Here is a 25529-nt window from a genome sequence, read left to right on the forward strand (position 1 = left end):
AATAAATAGATATTGGATAGAGTTTGCATGTCCTCCCCGTAATATAGACGTACTTGTATTTTTTTATTTTATGAATTAAGTTTAAAAAAAACTCAAAACACTTTTATTGCCAATTGTGCCCGTTTACTGTTGCGGTTTTTTTTAGATGACCTATAAATATATTCTGTATGTTAACATATGTATATATTATATTGTGTTTTTACCGGCTTTTTAAGGGTGGGAACATGTTCTTTTGCTGTATTTTGCCCGGAGAAATTGCCAAACGGACAGCTTCCGCCTCCGGTCCATTTCTATGCATATTTATTATCAACATTGAACAGCATGATTATAGCCGATAAAAAAGGGTACGGCAGCATCGCATATAACATTTAATTTAGTCCTTTTAATTAAAAAATAACAATGCGCATAAACAGTTTTATTTTATTTTTATGTTTTATGAGTAGGAACAGTTTATTTTTCTCTATTTTGCCCGGACATAATTCCCAAACGGACAGCTTCCATTTCCGGTCCATGTTGTCAACATCGAACAAGCACGTGCTACACAGCCCTTAAAATGGTAAAGCTACGTCATTAATAATGTCAATAAAATGTACATAATTAACAACACTTTAATATTTCATTGCATTTTCAGCCGAAGAATCGGAAACCAAAAGGCAAACCTGCGGAGAAGGTTGTCCATCCGTACAGCAGGAAAGCTGCTTCCTTGGCCAGCGAGGAAATAAGACTTCAAAAGAAAGAAAGGTGCTTTAAAATCAATATATATTCTTTTTTTCTGCTATTAAACATTGTCAATTATATTATTTTGTTTCTACAGACAGAAAATTGGCAAAGCGGCGCGTCTGAATAGCATTGGTAAGTTGTTGCGATACATTGTTAATAATTATGCATCATTTAATAGCAATATTACCTTGTTGTTATTAATCATGCATCATTTAATAGCAATATTACCTTGTTGTTAATTATGCATCATTTGATAGCAATATTACCTTGTTGTTATTAATTATGCATCATTTAATAGCAATATTACCTTGTTGTTATTAATTATGCATCATTTAATAGCAATATTACCTTGTTGTTATTAATTATGCATCATTTAATAGCAATATTACCTTGTTGTTATTAATTATGCATCATTTAATACCAACATTACCTTGTTGTTATTAATTATGCATCATTTAATAGCAATATTACCTTGTTGTTATTAATTATGCATCATTTAATACCAACATTACCTTGTTGTTATTAATTATGCATCATTTAATAGCAATATTACCTTGTTGTTATTAATTATGCATCATTTAATAGCAATATTACCTTGTTGTTATTAATTATGCATCATTTAATAGCAATATTACCTTGTTATTAATTATGCATCATTTAATACAAATATTACCTTGTTGTTATTAATTATGCATCATTTAATAGCCATATTACCTTGTTGTTATTAATTATGCATCATTTAATAGCCATATTACCTTGTTGTAATTAATTATGCATCATTTAATAGCAATATAACCTTGTTGTTATTAATTATGCATCATTTAATAGCAGTATTACGCTGTTGTTATTAATTATGCATCATTTAATAGCAATATTACCTTGTTGTTATTAATTATGCATCATTTAATAGCAATATTACCTTGTTATTAATTATTAAAGATTAAGATTAAAGTACCAATGATTGTCACACACACACTAGATGTGTGTCATAACTTGGTCTGTGGCGTGGTTTGCTCTCCCGTGGTGCAAAAGAATTGGAACGGACGTGGCGTGCAGGTAAAGACATATTTAATTATTACTATAAACTCAAACAAAAGGTACAAACAAAAGGCGCTCACAGCGGAGGTAAAAAACTTGACTAGAAAAACAAAGGGCGCGCACAATGGCGGAGAACTATGAACATTAAACAAACAAAAACTTACGTGACAAGAGATGAAACAAGAACTAACGTGACAAGGAACTGTGGACATGGCATGAATGGGTGATGTCGCCAGGACGAACAACAGAAACAGAAAAGCCTATATAGTGACATGATAAGTGAAAACAGGTGCGTGACTAACTGTGAACAGGTGCGTGACATGACAATGTGAAAACGTGAGACAGGTGTGTGTGAGTCCAAACGTGGAACAGGTGAAACTAATGAGTAACCATGGAAACAAAACAAAACCAGGAAGTGAAACCAGGAACTAAGGAAGTGTCCAAAAAACAAAACAGCACATGGCCAAACAAAAACATGAACACAGACATGACAATGTGGTGAAATTTGTCCTCTGCATTTGTCCCATCCCCTTGGGGAGCAGTGGGCAGCAGCGGCGCCGCGCCCGGGAATCATTTTGGTGATTTAACCCCCAACTCCAACCCTTTGTTGCTGAGTGCCAAGCAGGGAGGTTATGGTTCCCATTTTTATAGTCTTTGGTATGACTCGGCTGGGATTTGAACTCCAACCTACCGATCTCAGGGCGGACACTCTTGCATCATTTACTAGCAGTATTACCTTGTTGTTATTAATTATGCATCATTTACTAGCAATATTACCTTGTTGTTATTAATTATGCATAATTTGATAGCAGTATTACCTTGTTGTTATTAATTATGCATAATTTAATAGCAGTATTACCTTGTTGTAATTAATTATGCATCATTTAATAGCAGTATTACCTTGTTGTTATTAATTATGCATCATTTAATAGCAATATTACCTTGTTGTTATTAATTATGCATCATTTAATAGCAATATTACCTTGTTGTTATTAATTATGCATCATTTAATAGCAATATTACCTTGTTGTTATTAATTATGCATCATTTAATAGCAATATTACCTTGTTGTTATTAATTATGCATCATTTAATAGCAATATTACCTTGTCAAACATAGGGGAGAAGCTGCTGTGGTTCCAGGGACAACTAGACCCAGAAAAGACGAGGTACACTAAGAAAGATGCCTGTGACATCATTGAAAGGTGAGTAATAATAGGTGTGTAATACATAATGTGTGTGTAGGTACCTGAAGAGGTTATGTGTGTATTACATAATGTGTGTGTAGGTACCTGAAGAGGTTATGTGTGTATTACATAATGTGTGTGTAGGTACCTGAAGAGGTTATGTGTGTATTACATAATGTGTGTGTAGGTACCTGAAGAGGTTTGAATCTGAGCTGGAGCAAATCGAGCTGGTGAACAGCATCAAAGGTCGCCAGGGTCGTCTCCACGCCGCCAGAGAGAGCTTCATCAAGCAGACCACCGAGCGGGAGCGAGCGCAGTACGAGGGCGTGGGATTCGGTCGGTGTCGTAAACCTCCACTATTTATCAACATTCTATGTTGTGTTTAATGTACTTCTCCTCTTCTTCAGAGATCCCAGACTTCATCAACACAAAACATCTGAAAAGTTTCAGGCAAGTTCAATCATTTATTTCCACTCTTGTCTATCCAGTAGTTGGTCTTGGACACTCTTCATCTGTGTTTATTTCACCAAGTACCACCTCAGGAAACCCTGTGGCTCTCCCAAGTACCACCATAATGACCAACTTTAAAATGCTGTAGCTAGGGGTGTAACGGTACACAAAAATGTTGTTTCGGTACGTACCTCGGTTTAGAGGTCACGGTTCGGTTCATTTTCGGTACAGTAAGAAAACCACAAAATATAAATGTTTTGGTTATTTACCAAATTTGCAAAATCTTCCACCAAAAATATTTTTCTTAGTGTAATATTTGATGTGAAGTAATGGGAACCTTGGATAGGTCAATAATTCATAATAACATTGATTTTGATTCAATATTATGTTTTGAGAAATGACAGTTTGAAAGAAAAAAAAACAGCTTTGGTTTATTAGTCAACATTGCAACTTTTTCTAAATTACTTTTAACCTTTAAGCTTTTTTATGTTTTTGTTTATTTTAGTAGTATTTTTAGAATGTGCCGTGGGCCTTTAAAACATTAGCTGTGGGCCGCAAATGGCCTCCGGGGCACACTTTTGACACCCCTGCTATAGATAATAAAAAATTTAATCTGATAAATCTATGGATAAAAAGCAGAGCCTGGCGACGCATGCGTGTTTATCATAACTCTCTCTCTCTCTCTGTCTCTGCCCCTCCCTCACCAATGCTGCTGTTTGTTTTGTTTTTAACCCCTTCTTAACCCTGAACGTACATTGAAAATACACGCAACCCTAACTCAAAATGCCGGACATTTGAGGCATTTAAGAAACTCCGCCCTGACAGCTCCGCAAAAGAGGACATGTCCGGGGAAAAGAGGACGTATGGTCAGTCTATCCTAGCCCGTTAGCTGCTAGCATGCCGTGTGTTGTGCCTCGGTGTGCATTGTTTACACAACGTGCGTTACGCTACTTAGTATGTCCGTGTGGAAACTCGTTCGGTACACCTCCGAACCGAACCGAAACGGTTCAATACAAATACACGTACCATTACACCCCTAGCTGTAGCGTAATAGGCCTAAGTAGTCATTAAAAACAAGATGGAGGGTTTTTTTAAGAAGTATTTTTTGATATTTTTGGCCACGGTAACATTACACACATTTTGAACAGTAACACAGTCTTTTAATATATAATTAAGTTATTCTTTAGCCACAGTTTGAAAGTGACTGCTTTAAACGATTAAAGCTGCCACAAATAAATGAAGGACAAATTCATTCATCAACATTTAGCTTTTTATAGAGTGACAGACAGTCGTTAAGTCCTCAAATAGTGAGGGGATTCTTATAAAATGTAAAACAATTTAAAAAAAAAATAAAATCAGATTTTTTAAAATCAGAAATTTAATTCCGTGCCGCAAAGAATATGAATTGTCAATTGATTTTTTTTTTCCATGCAGCCCGAGTTCACATGAATTTATTTAGTTACCGCATTTTTCAGAGTATAAGCTGCTCCGGAGTATAAGTCGCACCGCCCGAAAATGCATAATAAAGAAGGAAAAAAACATATATAAGTCGCATTTTTGGGGGAAATGTATTTGATAAAAGCCAACAGCAAGAATAGACATTTGAAAGGCAATTTAAAATGTCTAAAGAATAGTGAACAACAGGCTGAATAAGTGTACGTTATATGAGGCATAAATAACCAACTGGTATGTTAACGTAACATATTATGGTAAGAGTCATTCAAATAACTATAACATATAGAACATGCTATACGTTTACCAAACAATCTGTCACTCCTAATCGCTAAATCCCATGAAATCTTATACGTCTAGTCTCTTACGTGAATGACATCAATAATATTATTTGATATTTTACGCTAATCTGTTAATCATTTCACACATAAGTCGCTCCTGAGTATAAGTCGCACCCCCGGCCAAACTATGAAAAAAACTGCGACATATAGTCAGAAAAATACGGTACGTAGAAATTAGCCTTGAGGAAAACATTTAAAGTCAACACGAGGCAAGTCAGAGGATGTTTTTTTAATGCATTATATAGTTTTACATTTTCTGCCATTTGAATTGTGAACAGTTTTCCTAATGAGCCTCAAGGGGGCGCCACAGTTTCCTAACAGTCCTCTTTTATGCAGGGAATGGACGGGAGACTTGAAGAAACTTCCAAATATTAAACTGAGGAAGGTTTCAAACCAAGGCTTGGAAGTGACGGACCAAGGAGAGAAGAACGAAGCAGCTGAAGAAGAAGAAGAAGAAATCAAAAAAGAGGAAGAAGAGTCAGATGAGGAGCGGCCAGATGAAAACGAAAACATGTCTTCTTGACTCCAATTGACTTCAGGTTTGGAGACGCCTTCTTAGTCAATAGAACATTTGGAGTGGTGCGATATATGTTTAACCAGCAGATGGCGCCAGATCTACAACAATCACTTAACAGCAGGTAGACAAGCTTTCACTTTCACTCTTTATTCATCAAACAAACAAGAGTCTGTAACCTCAATATTGCATTAATATTCTTCATCCAGTCAAAGATAGGAAAAAGTCATTTTCTGGTAGAAAAGTGCTAAAAGGAGGTTTGAAAGACTCATTGTCAGCCGAGCACCTTTTTAAGTCAAAGATTGTATTTATTAACCTTAGAATCATGATTTCACACGCTGCGTTGTAGATTGTCCAAAAAGAAGGGAAGATTGCCAGAAAATAAACATTTCATTTTTTTTGTTTTCAAGGCCAACTTTTGTATTCCCTAATATCGCGGCGAGTGGGGTTTGTTACTCAGCCGCAGAGAGTACCAGGCGTCATTTAACCCAGGGGTTTCACTGAAGGACGCACACTGAAAAAATGAAAGCGTGCGGGGGCCATTTAGAATTTTTACTTCTTCAAAACCAATACATTATATTAGAGATGTCAGATAATGGCTTTTTTAGCCGATATCCAATATTGTCCAACTCTTAATTACCGATTCCGATATCAACCGATATATACAGTGGTGGAATGAACACATTATTGTGCCTAATTTTGTTGTGATGCCCCGCTGGATGCATTAAACAATGTAACAAGGTTTTCCAAAATAAATCAACTCAAGTTATGGAAATAAATGCCAACATGGCACTGCCATATTTATTATTGAAGTCACAAAGTGCATTATTTTTTTTTACATGCCTCAAAACAGCAGCTTGAAATTTGGGACATTCTCTCCCTGAGAGAGCATGAGGAGGTTGAGGTGGGCGGGTGTATATTGTAGCGTCCCGGAAGAGTTAGTGCTGCAAGGGGTTCTGGGTATTTGTTCTGTTGTGTTTATGTTGTGTAACGGTGCGGATGTTCTCCCGAAATGTGTTTGTCATTCTTGTTTGGTGTGGCTTCACAGTGTGGCGCATATTTGTAACGGTGTTAAAGGCCTACTGAAAGCCACTACTAGCGACCACGCAGTCTGATAGTTTATATATCAATGATGAAATCTTAACATTGCAACACATGCCAATACGGCCGGGTTAACTTATAAAGTGACATTTTAAAATTCCCGCCACACTTCCGGTTGAAAAACTCCTTTGGATATGATTTATGCGCGTGACGTCACAAAATGCACGGAAGTGGTTGGACCCCATCGGACCCGATAGAAAAACCTCTTGTTTTCTTCGACAAAATTCCACAGTATTCTGGACATCTGTGTTGGTGGATCTTTTGCAATTTGTTTAATGAACAATGGAGGCTGCAAATAAGAACGTTGTAGGTGGGATGGATCGGTGTATTAGCGGCTAAGTACAATACTTACAGCAACACAACAAGGACTACTTACTACGCCTAGCCGATGCTTGCCGCCAAACCCACGGATGAAGTCCTTCGTCGCGCCGTCGATCGCTGGAACGCAGGTGAGCACGGGTGTTGATGGGAAGATGAGGGCTGGCTGGCGTAGGTGGAGCGCTAATGTTTTTATCATAGTTCTGTGAGGTCCGGTTGCTAAGTTGCTAAATTAGCCTTAGCGTCGTTAGCAACAGCATTGTTAAGCCTTACCAGGCTGAGAATTTTTAACCGTGTAGTTACATGTACATGGTTTAATAGTATTGTTGATCTTCTGTCTATCCTTCCAGTCAGGGGTTTATTTATTTTGTTTCTATCTTCATTTGAGAACGATGCTATCACGTTAGCGCAGTAGCTAAGTGTGTCACCGATGTATTGTCGTGGAGATAAAAGTCACTTTAAATGTCCATTTCGCGTTCTCGACTCTCATTTTCAAGAGGATATAGTATCCCAGGTGGTTTAAAATACAAATCCGTGATCCACAATAAAAAAAGGAGAGTGTGGAATCCAATGAGCCAGCTTGTACCTAAGTTACGGTCAGAGCGAAAAAAGATACGTCCATCACTGCCTCTCAAGTCCTTCACTGTAACGTTCCTCATCTACGAATCTTTCATCCTCGCTCAAATTAATGGGGTAATCGTCGCTTTGTCGCTCCGAATCTCTCTCGCTCCATTGTAAACAACGGGGAATTGTGAGGAATACTAGCTCCTGTGACGTCACGCTACTTCCGGTACAGGCAAGGCTTTTTTTTTATCAGCCAGCAAAAGTTGCGAACTTTATCGTCGATTTTCTCTACTAAATCCTTTCAGCAAAAATATGGCAATATCGCGAAGTGATCAAGTATGACACACAGAATGGATCTGCTATTCCCGTTTAAATAAAAAAAATTCATTTCAGTAGGCCTTTAAAGTTGTTTATACGGCCACCCTCAGTGTGACCTGTATGGCTGTTGCATTCACTTGTGTGTGTGAAAAGCCGTAGATATATTATGTGATTGGGCCGCCACGCAAAGGCAGTGCCTTTAAGGCACGCCCTCAATATTGTTGTCTGGGTGGAAATCGGGAGAAATTCGGGGAGAATGGTTGCCTCGGGAGATTTTCTCCCTGGAACATCGGGAGGGTTGGCAAGTATGACTGGGAGACGCAACTGCTCTGTACTTCTCCCTACGGCCGTGTACCACTCCGTACAGCGGCGTTTTAAAAAGTCAAAAATTGTACTTTTTGAAACCGATACCGATCATTTCCGATATTACATTTTAAAGCATTTATCGGCCGATATTATCGGACATCTCTACATGATATATTTTTACCCCCAAAGGGGTTTCAGTCATTCAAGTGTTGAACATAAGTTTCTTTTTTTTTTTTAAACTTTCCACGCCTAAATATTTATAGGTCAACTTCAGATCTATTAATTGACATCAAGTTAAATTTGTGTTGTGCTTTATGCCCTCTTTATTTATTATCAAAAACACAAAATGTGTGATATTTCCCCCCCCAAAAAGTGGAATATTTGATGTAAAGTAATTGGAGCCTTAAATAGGGAAGTATTTCATAACGTCGATTTTGGTTTATAATTATTTTTGAGCAATGACCGTTTAAAAAAAAAATCAGACAAAAAGTCTCTGGGATCCCTAAAAGTGTTAAAAATAAGTCATATATCAATATATATTATTTTTACTTTCAACTCTTCAACTAGATCAACTTCAGATCTATCTGTGGATTATAAGTTTTTATTAAGTTTTGAGCAATGACAGTTTTAAAGTAAAAAACTGGCAGCTTTGTGTTATCAGTGTCAATATTGTCAACACTTTCTTGTTACCTTACACCAGTTTTCTCTTTTGTTCCACTCTTTAATGGGTTGTTTTTTGTCATATTTTTAAAAATATAATATAAAAAATGAGCTGCGGACCACAAATAGTCCCCTGATTTAATCAATTTGATCATATATATTTATGTAGTAAATATAATCCAAATAATAATGTGTTACATTGAATATAATATTTTTCTGCTATATTTGATCACTCACTGAACTCTTCATAGATGCCACAGTAAACTTCAGCTTTACAGATGCCATGTGTGCTGTGTAAATACACCTGCTGATTAAAGGGCAACTGCACTTTTTATGGAATTCAGCCTATCATTCACAATCCCAATGTAAGACAAAAACATGTTTTTCTTTCTTTTATATACATTCTAATTCATAAAATACGGCAAGTAGGAGGTGGCTAACGTGGGAGTACACCACTGCGCCCGTAAAGCCCTCTACAAAAACACCCAGCAGTACTGCATGTCAGGACCTGAATACTCACCAAGTATTTGTGATATCGTTATTGTGGAGCGATAAACCTGAGGAACTACTTTTAGTGGCGCCGTGATCACAGAGAGCTAACTAGCTTATGCTGCTGTATTGACATATTGCTGCTGCTGCTGCTGCTGCATGGCCTCTGAGCTGGTGAAAGTTAATTCTAGATTACAAATCATGCCTCTCACCAGGATAGTAGAAGGTTGTGGACATAAACCGAGAAGTTGGTCAACTTAGACCTGGACGTGGCGTGAGAGACACAAAAAGACGCTTGTTTTTGCCCATCTTTTTTTAATTATGAGCATTTTGATGAATTCTTCATGTAAACGGGAAGATATAAACATCCCATCAGTTAGCGTCCCAGTGAGAGCAGACACTATACAGTAAGTGATTGTTTTATAATGTTGGTAGTTTGTATTTCTTATTTAGCACTTAGCAATACTGCTACATATTGCTTAGTGTTTCACTAAAACTGGATCTGTTTAGCACTCCGCTTCGAAAACTTGTTGCTCATCCTCCTTATATTCAGGCTCAAAAATCTAAGGTTATGGATCATCATTTGTCCCAAAGTAGTCTTTGTTGTCTCTCATGAAGTGTGCCATGAGTAGTAGTGGTGTTGTTGTTGACGGAATAGAGAACGTTATGATGCTTAAAATGAGCAAAATATATATATATAAATATATATGTATATATATTACATGTAAATATGAATGTGCCCGTTACTACATTACATTTATACTGTGTATATAAAACCTTAATGGAAGTTTTTAGAGCGCTTTATAGGTGGAATAGAGTGATTCCCTTTAGCTTCATTGTTAGCTGACTTTTGCTAGCCTTTATTTATGAGCTTCACTAAAACTGGATCTGTTTAGCACTCCGCTTCGAAAACTTGTTGCTCATCCTCCTTATATTCAGGCTCAAAAATCTGAGGTTATGGATCATCATTTGTCCCAAAGTCGTCTTTGTTGTCTCTCATGAAGTCTGCCATGAGTAGTAGTGGTGTTGTTGTTGACGGAATAGCGAACGTTATGATGCTTAAAATGAGCAAAATATATATGTATATATATTACATGTAAATATGAATGTGCCCGTTACTACATTACATTTATACTGTGTATATAAAACCTTAATGGAAGTTTTTAGAGCGCTTTATAGGTGGAATAGAGTGATTCCCTTTAGCTTCATTGTTAGCTGACTTTTGCTAGCCTTTATTTATGAGTTTCAATAAAACTGGATCTGTTTAGCACTCCGCTTCGAAAACTTGTTGCTCATCCTCCTTATATTCAGGCTCAAAAATCTAAGGTTATGGATCATCATTTGTCCCAAAGTCGTCTTTGTTGTCTCTCATGAAGTCTGCCATGAGTAGTAGTGGTGGTGTTGTTGACGGAATAGCGTACGTTGTGATGCTTAAAATGAGCAAAATATATATATATAAATATATATGTATATATATTACATGTAAATATGAATGTGCCCGTTACTACATTACATTTATACTGTGTATATAAAACCTTAAAGGAAGTTTTTAGAGCGCTTTATAGGTGGAATAGAGTGATTCCCTTTAGCTTCATTGTTAGCTGACTTTTGCTAGCCTTTATTTATGAGTTTCAATAAAACTGGATCTGTTTAGCACTCTGCTTCGAAAACTTGTTGCTCATCCTCCTTATATTCAGGCTCAAAAATCTAAGGTTATGGATCATCATTTGTCCCAAAGTAGTCTTTGTTGTCTCTCATGAGGTCTGCCATGAGTAGTAGTGGTGTTGTTGTTGACGGAATAGCGAACGTTATGATGCTTAAAATGAGCAAAATATATATGTATATATATTACATGTAAATATGAATGTGCCCGTTACTACATTATATTTATACTGTGTATATAAAACCTTAATGGAAGTTTTTAGAGCGCTTTATAGGTGGAATAGAGTGATTGCCTTTAGCTTCATTGTTAGCTGACTTTTGCTAGCCTTTATATATGAGTTTCAATAAAACTGGATCTGTTTAGCACTCTGCTTCGAAAACTTGTTGCTCATCCTCCTTATATTCAGGCTCAAAAATCTAAGGTTATGGATCATCATTTGTCCCAAAGTCGTCTTTGTTGTCTCTCATGAAGTCTGCCATGAGTAGTAGTGGTGTTGTTGTTGACGGAATAGAGAACGTTATGATGCTTAAAATGAGCAAAATATATATATATGTGTATATATTACATGTAAATATGAATGTGCCCGTTACTACATTATATTTATACTGTGTATATAAAACCTTAATGGAAGTTTTTAGAGCGCTTTATAGGTGGAATAGAGTGATTCCCTTTAGCTTCATTGTTAGCTGACTTTTGCTAGCCTTTATTTATGAGTTAGAATGCATAAAAGAAGAATAACATATGTTCTTGTCTTACATAAGGATCGTAAATGACAGACACAATTATAAAAAAAAAAAAAAAGGTAATTTCCCCTTTTAATTGGGGAACTGATAATATAAAAATACTCTGCGACAATCGCTCTCAACACAACAGGGCTCTGACACTACGTCAGATGCCAGAAAATGTGTGCCAGTCCCGTTTTGAAAGAAACCTAAAAAGCCAGGCGCTTTGAAAAGTACAAAGAAAGAGTGAAAGCGTCAAAAAGCAGGACAAAAATGGTCCTTGCAAGCCTTTTTGGGGGTCCTCGGCCTCCATGGCACCAGGAGCCAATCGGTCCTGCCGGCCTGGAGAGAGACAAACACTTGGATGCAGGTCCAGCCTCGTTTGGTCACACGGGGTTCTGCCTGGGTGCCACCGTGCCCTCCAGGGAGGCGTCTGAGTCCAGGTGGGTCCCCGGCGCTGGGCCCGCTGACACCTCCGCCGTCTCGCGCTTGCCGTTGGCGGAGCGGGGGCCGGTGGGCGGGCGGCGGTGCGTGTTCTTGTCGGGGCAGTTCTGCACGGTGATGATGCGGTTGAAGGCCTTGAGGCGGCGCCACAGCTGCAGGTAGACCTTGCACTGGATGTACATGAAGATCAGGCCACCCGTGAAGCCGATGGCCACCACGATCAGTTTGGTCCAGAAGGGCCACTCCAGCACGCCTGGAAGACACGCACCATCTTTAATCAGCCTGCAGGGGGCGCCCTGGGTGGTGCAAAGCTGTGCTTACCCTCTGGAGTATAGTACTTCAGGAGAGAAACCCTCCATAACTCCTCTGCAAGCAACAGTGTTAATTTCTCTTGATGGATTTGTACCTTCTATCAATACTTTGATGGATGTACAGTGGAGCCTCCATTTGCATACTGATTTATTATTTGCTTCTTCAACATGTTCTAAAATATTGTCTAGAGAAGCAGACTTCCTCTTAAGAAACATGCATCATTTCTTCTTGCCCTGACAAAAGTCCTTATTTTAGTCAAAAATGCACACTTTGAAGACACTATTGTACATATATGTATATACAATGTTTGTATATATGTACATATAATGTATTTATATATGTATGTATAATGTATATATACATATACATTATATATGTATATATTATGTGTATATATAATTTTTATATTTGTATATGTGTATATTATGTGTATTACATATTGTATATACATATGTATTGTATATGTATATATTATATATGTATATATATTTGTATATGTGTATATATATTTTATATATGTATATATATTTTATATGTATAATATATATTTTATATATGTATATATATTTTATATATTATATCTATATATATATTTTATATATGTATATATATTTTATATGTATATATATTATATCTATATATATATTTTATATATGTATATATATTTTGTATGTATAATATATATTTTATATATGTATATATATTTTATATATTATATCTTTATATATATATACGTATATATATATATATATATATATATATATATATATATATATATATATATATATATATATATATATATATATATATATATATATATACATACGTATATATATATTATATATTTTTTTATATAGCGCTTTACATAGTGAAACCCAATATCTAAGTTACATTTAAAGCAGTATGGGTGGCACTGGCAGCAGGTGGGTAAAGTGTCTTGCCCAAGGACACAACGGCAGTGACTAGGATGGTGGAAGCGGGAATCGAACCTGGAACCCTCAATTTGCTGGCACGGCCACTCCACCAACCTGAGCTATACCGCCCGATTATATATTTTATATGTATAATCCCCGCCTTCCGCCCGAATGCAGCTGAGATAGGCTCCAGCACCCTCCGCGACCCCGAAAGGGACAAGCGGTAGAAAATGGATGGATGGAATATATATGTATGTAATATTTATGTATGTTTGTATGTGCATATATTATATATTTGTATATTATTATTTGTATGGATGTGTGTGTATATATTTATATATACTCACTAGGGCTGCAACTAACGATTAATTTGATAATCGATTAATCTGTCGATTATTACTTCGATTAATCGATTAATAATCGGATAAAAGAGACAAATTACATTTCTATCCTATCCAGTATTTTATTGAAAAAAAACAGCATACTGGCACCATACTTATTTTGATTATTGTTTCTTAGCTGTTTGTACATGTTGCAGTTTATAAATAAAGGTTTATTTACCGGTAAAAAAAAAAAAATATGCATTTTTATTTTTTATTTTTAAAAGCCTCTGCGCATGCGCATAGCATAGATCCAACGAATCGATGACTAAATTAATCGGCAACTATTTTTATAATCGATTTAATCGATTAGTTGTTGCAGCCCTAATACTCACACAAGAGTCTCATTGGTGCTCTCTAAAACGTTAACAACCATGTTGCATACAATAAAAAACAAAAAATCCTTCAAACCTTATGTCTGCGAATATTTGTGGCATTTTTGAACACTCTGGGATCACCTAACTAACAAACCAGCAGTGAGAGGTGATCCTTCATTGGCTTTTGTCTAGGGATGTCCGATAATATCGGCCTGCCGATATTATCGGCCGATAAATGCGTAAAAATGTAATATCGGAAATTATCGGTATCGGTTTTTTTATTATCTGTATCGGGTTTTTTTTGGGTTTTTTTTATTAAATCAACATAAAAAACTCAAGATACACTTACAATTAGTGCACCAACCCAAAAAACCTCCCTCCCCCCATTTCTTTCTGTTATCAATATTCTGGTTCCTACATTATATATCAATATATATCAATACAGTCTGCAAGGGATACAGTCCGTAAGCACACATGATTGTGCGTGCTGCTGCTCCACTAATAGTACTAACCTTTAACAGTTAATTTTACTCATTTTCATTAATTATTAGTTTCTATGTAACTGTTTTTATATTGTTTTACTTTCTTTTTTATTCAAGCAAATGTTTTTAATTTAGTTATCTTATTATTATTATTTTTTTAAAAGTACCTTATCTTCACCATACCTGGTTGTCCAAATTAGGCATAATAACGTGTTAATTCCACGACTGTATATATCGGTATCGGTTGATATCGGTATCGGTAATTAAAGAGTTGGACAATATCGGAATATCGGATATCGGCAAAAAGCCATTATCGGACATCCTTACTTTTGTCCCTTTACCGCTTTTTCCTTTTCTGTAACAAAGGTCCGCTCTGGAATGGTGATACAAAAAAGTCCGGTCTCATCACGATTAAAGACTTCGGTACAAATCTCTCTTCGCCGATAAAAATCCTCGAAGTGAAAATGCCCCAAGCCGGAGGCTGTAGAGCTAAAACGCTCGCTCAAAGTGGTTGCCTAGCAACCCGAAGCAATCCAGCAAGACCGTGAGAGTTTGGACACATTTAAAGTGTTTCTGATCACACAGAGTCATTCTAAGACAGACTGACTCAGCTCAGAGTACCACAATTGAGGAAATAAACAAGTTAGAAGTTGAAACTAACAAAGCCAACGCCAAATCAGCAAATAGTCATTTTTAAGTCCACATCAAATCCCTCCTCCTCTCCAGGCTGGTTTGTTGGCTTTTTTTTTTTTACTCCTATTGAGTAACAAAACAGACAAAACTTGGTGAATGGCAAGAAAAGAAACAGACACAGAAGACCTGGGGCCGTACTTATCAAGCTTCTTAGAGTGCCATTTTACACTTAAGTCCTGAGAATTTGCGAAATTTAGTCCTACTCTCAAACTTAAGAATAAAAGCTTTTTATCAACGTTCTTAAGTCTAAGAATCACTCCTACTCGCCACGATATTTAAGAGACCTTCAGAGGTGTCCTAAGTGGTTAGGAGTTGCCAGCAGGGGATGGCACTGAGGCGAGAGAGACGTGCGCGAACGTTCAGGGAACGGAACATTGTTTGGTTTTTTTTGATGACGAGCAGCTGATCAAACGGTATCGTTTAGACAGAGCGGATATTATTTTTGTCACAGATTTAATACTTTTCGATTCCTTGTTGATTTCTGCATGTGTCTGCAGTGGGCTAGTATATATAGAGCCACCCACACCAGTTTCAAATTAGTTGCCTAATTAATTAATTGGAAAGAAAATGTTATGACAGTAGCGTATGTGTGTGGCCGTGAGGTGAGTGACGTCAGTGAGTGTGTGGGCGATAGAAGAGAGGGAGCGGTAGCGTGAGTGCCGGCGAGGACTAGTTTGTTTTGTATTATTTTGTAGTTTATTGTCAAAATATACACTCCCATTGTCCACTTAAATATTTCCAAGATATTTCTTTATTCTTAGACAACGGATTCCCTTCCGTGATTGGTCATTTCTATGGACACAGAAATGACGTCACCTAAAATTCCGTTTACGGCACATAGTAATGTCGTAATTCAGCTCTGAGTGTGACACTTAAGATTCAGTCCTACACTTCGCTGAAAGTGTGAGTAAGACGCTTGATAACTAACTTTTAAGTGCAGCTTTCAGCGAAGAAATTATTTGCTCTTAAGTCAACTCTTAGCAGACTTCTTAGGAGTAATTTTAAGAATAATTCTAATAATACAAAACAAACTAGTCCCCGCCGGCACTCACGCTACCGCTCCCTCTCTTCTCTCGCCCACACACTCACTGACGTCACTCACCTCACGGCCACACACATACGCTACTGTCATAACATTTTCTTTCCAATTCATTAATTAGGCAACTAATTTGAAACTGGTGTGGGTGGCTCTATATATACTAGCCCACTGCAGACACATGCAGAAATCAACAAGGAATCGAAAAGTATTAAATCTGTGACAAAAATAATATCCGCTCTGTCTAAACGATACCGTTTGATCAGCTGCTCGTCATCAAAAAAAAAAAAACATTGTTCCGTTCCCTGAACGTTGGCGCACGTCTCTCTCGCCTCAGTGCCATCCCCTGCTGGCAACTCCTAACCACTTAAGACACCTCTGAAGGTCTCTTAAATATCGTGGAGAGTAGGAGTGATTCTTAGACTTAAGAACGTTGATAAAAAGCTTTTATTCTTAAGTTTGAGAGTAGGACTAAATTTCGCAAATGCTCAGGACTTAAGTGTAAAATGGCACTCTAAGAAGCTTGATAAGTACGGCCCCTGAGGAGTAATGGACTGCATAAACAGGATGTGATGTAGGCGGTCTGCCTCTTCTAAATTTGACTCCATCTAAAGGTTTGCAAACAGAGGGCATGTAAATCGAGGTTCCACGGTACAGTTCATCATCATGACTACTTATATGATTGTAAAGGACACCGCTGGAATCAGTCGTCCTTTACCATCATGGTACTCTCATCATTTGCTAGAATTCTGGCCTAAAGGTTGAAGTACACATTTATTTAGTTGGAGGGATATCATTACATTTGCTGCGTCTATGATACACACAACACTACAACACACTACTGGAGATGGCAACCACACAAATCTACACTAAAACAGCTTGTTGTAACGCTCACACAAACAAGTCGTGATATTACTCGGTAAAACAACTAACACAGTCGTCATATTGTAAGGAAAATATAACGGTACATAATTAGTTAAAGTTCCAAGAAATAATCTGTAATAATAGTCTGTAAATATGAAATGTTGAGAAAAAAAGTCATAATATTACAAGAAAATAATAGGAAATCGTGATTGTTGTAATATGTTGGGGAAAAAGTCGGAATGTTCCAGAATGGAAGCTGCAATGTTTTTGGAAAAAAAGTATTTCACAATAATAATGTTGCATTGATAAGTCAAAAAAGTGCAGAGAATAAATGTGTATTACGAGGAAAAAAGTAGATAAGTTACATGAATGAAGATTAAATGCTAGGTGGAAATAAAAACCTTTACGTGAAAAAAAGTCCCGAGAATAAAAAAGTGATTTAAGAGAATTAAAGTTTTTAAAAAAAATACTGTGATGTCATTAGACTAAAATTATGACATCACTAAAAGAAAGTTGTAATACCAGAAAATAAGTTGACAAGAAATTTTTTTGTAATATTAGGAGAATACAGCAGTAGTGTTATGAGAAAAAGTTGTATTTAAATGTAAGAAAAAATGTCGTAATGTCAGGAGAATACTGCTTGAATGTTACATGAATAAAGAAAGTCTTTAAGACATCGTCTGTAAATATGAGGAAAAACATCATAAAATGCTGAGGAAAAAGTCTTAATATTACAAAAAAATTGTTGAAAATCGTCGGGAAAAAGTCAGAAATTTTCTAAATTAAAGCTGCAATGTTTTTGGAAGAAAAGTCCTTCACAAGAATAATGTTGCATTAATAAGTCAATAAGAAGAAGAAGTGAAGAGCATAAATGTGTATGATTACGATAAAAAAGTAGATAAGTTACATGAATGAAGATTAAATGCTAGGTGGAAATAAAAAACTTCTAAGTGAAAAAAGTCCCGAGAATAAAATCGTGATTTACGGGAATCAACGTTCTGAGAAAAATGTTGTGATGTCATGAGACTAAAATGATGACATCATGAAAAGAAAGTTGTAATACCAGAAAAGATGATGTAATGTCAGGAGAATACAGCTTGAATGTTACATGAAGTAAGAAAATGTTCTAAGACATAATCTGTAACATTAGTCCGTAAATATGAGGAAAAACATCATAAAATGATGAGAAAAAGTCTTAATATTACAAAAAAATTGTTGAAAATCATGAAAGTTGTAATATGTGGGGAAAAAGTCAGATAGTTCCAAAATTGAGGGTGCAATGTTTTTAGAAGAAAAGTTCTTTACAAGAATAAGTATTAATAAGAATTAATACGTTTAAAAAAAAAGTAAAGAGCATAAATGTGTATGATTACGAGAAAAAAGTAGATAAGTTACATGAATGAAGATTAAATGCTAGGTGGAAATAAAAACCTTTACGTGAAAAAAGTCCAGAGAATAAAATCGTGATTTAAGAGAATTAAAGTTAAAAAAAAAAAGACTGTGATGTCATGAGACTAAAATGATGACATCATGAAAAGAAAGTTGTAATACCAGAAAAGATGTTGTAATGTCAGGGGAATACAGCTTGAATGTTACATGAAGTAAGAAAATGTTCTAAGACATAATCTGTAACATTAGTCTGTAAATATAAGAAAAAAACATCATCAAATGCTGAGAAAAAGTCTTAATATTACAAAAAAAATTGTGGAAAATCATGAAAGTTGTAATCTGTGGGGGAAAATTTAGAAAGGTCCAAAATTGAGGCTGCAATGTTTTTAGAAGATACGTCCTTTACAAGAATAAATATTAATAAGAATTAATACGTTTTTTTTTAAAAAGTAAAGAGCATAAATGTGTATGATTACGAGAAAAAAGTAGATAAGTTACAGGAATGAAGATTAAATGCTAGGTGGAAATAAAAACCTTTACGTGAAAAAAGTAATGAGAATAAAATTGTGATTTAAGAGAATTAAAGTTGTAATAAAAAATACTGTGATGTCATGAGACTAAAATTATGACATCACAAAAAGAAAGTTGTAATACCAGAAAAAAAGTTGCCAAGAAAAATGTTGTAATATCAGGAGAATACAGCAGTCGTGTTACGAGAAAAAGTTGTATTTAAATGTAAGAAAAAATGTCGTAATGTCAGGAGAATACAGCTTGAATGTTACATGAAGTAAGAAAGTCTTTAAGACATCATCTGTAACATTAGTCTGTAAATATAAGAAAAAAACATCATAAAATGCTGAGAAAAAGTCTTATTACAAAAAAATTGTTGAAAATCATGAAAGTTGTAATATGTGGGGAAAAAGTCAGAAAGTTCCAAAATTGAGGGAGTTCTTTACAAGAATAAGTATTATTAAGAATTATTCCGTTTTTTTTAAAAAGTAAAGAGCCTAAATGTGTATGATTACAAGAATAAAGTAGATAAGTTACAAGAATGAAGATAAAATGCTAGGTGGAAATAAAAAACGTTTACGTGAAAAAAGTCCCGAGAATAAAATCGTGATTTACGGGAATCAACGTTCTGAGAAAAATGCTGTGATGTCATGAGGCTAAAATGATGACATCATGAAAAGAAAGCTGTAATACCAGGAAAAAAGTTGTCGTAAAATGTGAAAAATGCCATAATGTCACGAGAGTACAGCTATAATTTTACGGGAAAAAGTTGCATTTACATGTGAAAAAAGTGGTAATGTCACCAGAACAATGTTGTAATGTTATGGGGAAAAGTTGTAGTTACATGTGAAAAATGGTAATATCAAGACAATGAAGCTGTTATGTAATGAGAAAAACTTTCATATACATGTGAAATAAGTCGTAATGTCAACAGAATAAAGCTGTCATGTTACCAGAAAAAGTTGTAGTTACAATTGAGAAAAAGTCATAAAGTTCCGAGAATACAGCTGGAACGGTACGAGAGAAAAAAATTGTAGTCATGCGTGAAAGAAGTCGTATTGTCACGAGAATGTTACAAGAATAAATGTGAGGAGAAAAAAATGGTGGTAACATGTGAAAGACGTGGTAACGTCACTATAACGTTGCAAGAAAAAGTTGTAGTTGCATATGAAAAATGGTAATATCAAGAGAATGAAGCTGTTATGTAATGAGAAAAACTTTCAGTTACATGTGAAATAAGTCGTAATGTCAACAGAATAAAGCTGTCATGTTACCAGAAAAAGTTGTAGTTACAATTGAGAAAAAGTCATAAAGTTCAGAGAATACAGCTGGAACGGTACGAGAGAAAAAAATTGTAGTCATGCGTGGAAGAAGTCGTATTGTCACGAGAATGTTACAAGAATAAATGTGAGGAGAAAAAATGGTGGTAACATGTGAAAGACGTGGTAACGTTGCAAGAAAAAGTTGTAGTTGCATATGAAAAAAGTTTGGAGAATACAACAATTCACTAGAAAAAAGTATTAATTAAGTTAGATGTATGAAAAAAAGTCACTACATCTTAATGTTATGATAGAAATGACAATAATCAAGTTATAAAAATGATAAAAGTCTATGAGAATGAAAGTTTTTGAGCGTTCCTATCATAAAGTGGTATGTAAAAATAGTCGTACTATTACAAGAAACAACTTGAAGAAAGATTATTTGAGAGTCAACTGGTGATTTTACGAAGAGACATTTGTAACATTAGGTGGGAGAAGCCATAGGGATGTGAGAACTAAGCTGAGGGTTTTGACTTGCGTGATCAAATGTGTCAAAAGTCCAAAGAATAGATTTGTTAGGAGAAGAAAGGTCGGACACTCACCGTTCTTCCCCAGTTTGATCTCCTCTGTGGTCCTCCTGACCAGGATGTAGACGGACCACAGCATGCACATGATGGCCACCAGGTGGAACAACACCGAGCAGAAGATCTTTCTCCTCTCGCTCTTGGACATGTGCAGCTTCTCCCACTGGCCAGCAGGTGGAGCCAGAGAGGCAGGAGAAATGGCGTTAAAAAGTTCAAGTTCAAGTAGCAACGATTGTCACACACACTCTAGAAGTGGCGAAATTATTCTCTGCATTTGACCCATCACCCTCGATCACCCCCTGGGAGGTGAGGGGAGCAGTGAGCAGCAGCGGTGGCCGCGCCCGGTAATCATTTTTGGTGATTTAACCTCCAATTCCAACCCTTGATGCTGAGTGCCAAGCAGGGAGGTAATGGCTCCCATTTTTATAGTCTTTGGTATGACTCGGCCCCAGGGATTCAATAAGGTCCTTCTCTTTACTCGTTTATGGGAAGGTTTGATGGCACTATCTACAAGGGGAAAGAGTGCTGCACCTGTGAATCCAGCAGAGAGCGCTGTTATGAAGGTCCAAATGTTTTTTAACTTGAAAAAAAATCAACGTTTAAACAAAACAAAAAAAAAGTCATTTTTTGAGGGTGAATTTCGAAAAACACAAATTACTATTTTTTAAAATTTTCATTCAAAATTAAAATAACTCCACTAAATTTATTTCAAATTTTGATGATTATTTCGAATAAATTCGGTATTTACATTTTTTACTCTCAAATATATTTTTGTCAGATTCAAATCCTTTTTTAATTTTTTTAATTTTTTAATTTTTTTTTATTATATTTTTTTTATATATATATTTTATTTTTTTTATATATATATTTTTATTTTATTTTTATTTTTTTAAATTATTTAAAAAAAAATTTTTTTTTTAATTTATTTATTTTTTTAAATTTTTTAAAAAAAAATTAATTTTTTAATTTTTTAATTTTATTTTTCTTATTTAAAAAAATAAATAAATAAAAATAAATAAATAATAAATCCTTTCTTTTTTTGTAAATCAGATTCAGACTTTAGGCCTGAATTTCTTGTGGGGGGTGTGTCCTCAACTGAGAGGGGCGGGGCATCATGACAAAAAGGATAGGTGTTGTCCCCTACCATGGTGCCTTCAAGTGTACGTGCATAGTGTGTATTTTTAACATTCAACATCAACATGTCATTTTTCAGTTTAAAAGTTGAATTTTCCAAGTACAAAACTTTTGTCCCGAATGTAACTCCATATGCTGTCCAACAAGTCAATTCACTCAACATTTTCCAGCAGGAAGATGATTTAACAAGACGTGATGTTGTGTAACTGCACAAATATTATGTATAGTTTACGTGTAATTGTTCATTATTGTGTAAAAAAATATTTTGAATGTGTTTGACCAAAAAAAAGGCATTTTTAGGGTTTCTATTTTTGCAGCTACTACCATTTTTCTTAGGGTCTTCTACGCAGTCGAAGGCGGTGAAGACATCATCTGTAATATTACTTTGTAAATATGAGAAAAAAAAGTTGAACAACTACAAGAAAAAAGTTAAAAATGGTGAAAGTATAGAATATATAAGTGTACAATGATAAGGTTTGCGTTATGTAAATAAAAAAAGTGAAGAGAATTTTATAATTACAAAAAAAGTAGAAAAGTAACCTGGAACAAATGTGAAATACTTGGTGTAAATAAAAACATTTACGTGAAAAAAGTCACAAGAATGATTTATGAGAATTTTTGTTCTGAGAAAAATGCTGTAATGTCATGAAACTTAAATGATGACATCACGAAAAGAAAATTGTAATACATGAAAAAAGTTGAGGAAAAAAAAGGTCAAAATATCACCAGTGTAAGTTGTAATGTTTCGTGAAAAAGTTGTAATTACCTGTGAAAAATGCTTAATATCACGAGCATAAATTGTAATGTTGGTGAAAAAGTTGTAGTTACATGTGAAAAATGTTGTGATATCATGAGTATAAGTTGTAATGTTACGTGAAAAAGTTGTAGTTTCATGTGAAAAAGTTCATAATGTTACAAGTATAAGTTGTTACGTGAAAAAGTTGTAGTTACATATGAAAAATGTCGTAATATCATAAGTATAAGTTGTAATGTTATGTGAAAAAAAGTTGTAGTTACATATGAAAAATGTTGTAATATAAGTTGTAATGTTATGTGAAAAAGTTGTAGTTACATAGGAAAAATGTTGTAATATAAGTTGTAATGTTATGTGAAAAAGTTGTAGTTACATAGGAAAAATGTCGTAATATCATAAGTATAAGTTGTAATGTTATGTGAAAATTTTTTGTAGTTGCATATGAAAAATGTTGTAATATAAGTTGTAATGTTATGTGAAAAAGTTGTAGTTACATAGGAAAAATGTCGTAATATCACGAGTATAAGTTATAATGTTATGTGAAAAAATTTGGCAGTTACATGTGAAAAATGTCATATAAGTTGTAATGTTATGTGAAAAAGTTCATAATGTCACAAGTATAAGTTGTAATGTTACGTGAAAAAGTTGTAGTTACATAGGGAAAAAGTCATAATGTCACAAGGTTTTCTATTTTTGCATCAACTATTCACGTTTTTTTGCCATTTTTCTGGGGGTGAGTATCACCCTTGTGAGTATCAGGGCTGCTTCGTGTTTGTGTGTGTGTGTGTGTGTGTGCGTGCGTGCGTGTGTGCGCTACCTTGCGCAGTGGTTTGAGCTTGGTGTCCATGATGAAGTGGTACTTGCAGAGTTCACAGCAGCGTGTGTCTGAGGACTTGATCCACTGGTAGAGACATGCATGATGGACGAAGCTCAGGCTGCCAGTGCACAGACATGGCATGATGAGGGGACACTCCTCCTCACCCTCGCAGTGGCAGATCCTGCACACACACACAGACAATGCATATTGACATAGTTGGTGTACAAGTGTGTCTTGCAGGTAGGGATGATACTCGAAACCAATTTTCCCGGTTGTTCAATAAGAATAGAACCGAGTCCTCGGATACGAATCCCTTTTTGAGAACCGGTACCCGTTATCGAGACCACTATAGTAAAGAAAAGAGTTGGTTCTTTATTCGAATCCCTGGGAACAAATCCCGTCCCGACCAGAAATGCTCCGTGTGACATCACAAGAAATGACGTCACGTAGCTCAGTCATTAGGCGCAGATAGCGAAAGCAGGAAAAACAATGGACCGGAAAAAGCGCTCCAAGGTGTAATAAAGTTTAAAACAAAAAGGTATAATCCAATGAATAACTTTACTGAGAGAATTGAGCAGGGTACAAACTCATGACCAACACTTTTACCACCATCCGGAAACATAGCAACCAGGCTAGCAACGCACCTCCTTTACGGCAGCTGTCGCAACCTTCTTAAAGCAACCGCAGCACATACATATATATACAACACATCTCCCTTTTTTAACTTTTGTTTTTCTTTCCTTGTAAACGTTACAAAATCACACTGTAGATGTGTTGTCTGTCTAATTATAAATAATGCAGACGAGGCGTGTTGGCTGACTTCTTGACGTTTACTTTCACAGCGTGCTCATAACCTCATTCTTAGCTGCCGGCGTGACGACATGCGACGACAATTTCCAGGGCTACCGCGCATGCTCGTCACTCCCGTTGCATGCTGGGTAGTGTAGTTGTTATATTCCCTAGCTCATAACATCACATCTTTCCCCCTATAAGAAATAATGTTCACTCAATAAAGTGTATTTCTTTTTTTAGCTTTAACTTTTCATTTTTTAGCATTGCAACCACATTTGCAAACAACTTTTCTCCTCATAGAATTTTCTTTCAATAAAGAAATAAAGTGCAAAAATGTCAAAGGCATCATAACAAACAGTTATGTTCCAATAGCAGCAGAAGTGCACTTTTTGGAGAGCTGTATTATTTTCAGTTTTGTGCCCAAGGGACTGATTTTATTTAACACTATATTATTATTTATACACCTATAGTGATCACAGAGACAGCTTGTTTTTGTGTTACTGTATATATTTGTTTCTCTGAAAAATCCCACTTAATATACTTTGGGTAACAACAGTCAATATTTATTTATTTTATTTTATTTTTTAGGGGGGTAACAGCCAATATTTATTTATTTATTATATTTTATTTTTTTGTTATATACTAAAAGTGAGCTTTTGTTAAACCAAATATTGTGTGTTTTTTTCCATATACAACAACCTATCTGGACTCCATAAGAGAATCGATAAGGAATCGGTTCGATAAGAGGATTCGATAATAGGCTCGAACTCGATAATTTCTTATCAAACATCATCCCTACTTGCAGGTCGACAGGGTGTCTCACACACACACACACACACACACACACACACACACACACACACACACACACACACACACACACACACACACACACACAGCGAATGCATATTGACATATTTTGTGTACAAGTGTGTCTTGCAGGTCGACAGGGTGTCTCACACACACACACACACACACACACACACACACACACACACACACACAC

At 35.6% G+C, this 25529-nt stretch overlaps 2 protein-coding genes across 3 annotated transcripts in view; one reads left to right on the top strand and one right to left on the bottom strand.

Moving 5' to 3' along the window:
* The first annotated feature begins 452 nt into the window (after positions 1-452).
* On the top strand, positions 453-6116 carry LOC133639517 (translation machinery-associated protein 16-like). The gene is made up of 7 exons (XM_062032873.1): positions 453-556; positions 632-741; positions 815-852; positions 2878-2962; positions 3132-3280; positions 3352-3394; positions 5524-6116. The coding sequence occupies exons 1-7, from the start codon at positions 554-556 to the stop codon at positions 5708-5710; spliced, it is 615 nt and encodes a 204-aa protein (XP_061888857.1). The 5' UTR covers positions 453-553; the 3' UTR covers positions 5711-6116.
* A 4820-nt stretch (positions 6117-10936) lies between these two features.
* Positions 10937-25529, bottom strand: part of LOC133639831 (uncharacterized) — a 35862-nt gene continuing 21269 nt past the window's right edge. Inside the window, exons 5-8 of one of the 2 annotated variants that reach the window (XM_062033474.1) lie at positions 23732-23912; positions 21045-21189; positions 12608-12652; positions 10937-12539 (exon numbers count right to left, since the gene is read on the bottom strand). In XM_062033474.1, coding sequence (XP_061889458.1) covers positions 12229-12539; positions 12608-12652; positions 21045-21189; positions 23732-23912 — 682 coding nt within the window. In that variant the 3' untranslated portion in view covers positions 10937-12228. The remainder of the gene's footprint in view (positions 12540-12607; positions 12653-21044; positions 21190-23731; positions 23913-25529) is intronic. The other variant, XM_062033475.1, reaches the window with a different exon arrangement.

This window comes from Entelurus aequoreus, linkage group LG22 (assembly GCF_033978785.1).
Source record: "Entelurus aequoreus isolate RoL-2023_Sb linkage group LG22, RoL_Eaeq_v1.1, whole genome shotgun sequence".
NCBI lineage: Eukaryota > Metazoa > Chordata > Actinopteri > Syngnathiformes > Syngnathidae > Entelurus > Entelurus aequoreus.

What these genes read in the sequence shown, in the direction of transcription:
- LOC133639517 (XM_062032873.1), top strand. An exon ending in AGACTTCAAAAGAAAGAAAG is followed by an intron (nt 742 to 814) that starts GTGCTTTAAAAT and finishes TTGTTTCTACAG; the next exon opens with ACAGAAAATTGGCAAAGCGG. An exon ending in GTACGAGGGCGTGGGATTCG is followed by an intron (nt 3,281 to 3,351) that starts GTCGGTGTCGTA and finishes CCTCTTCTTCAG; the next exon opens with AGATCCCAGACTTCATCAAC.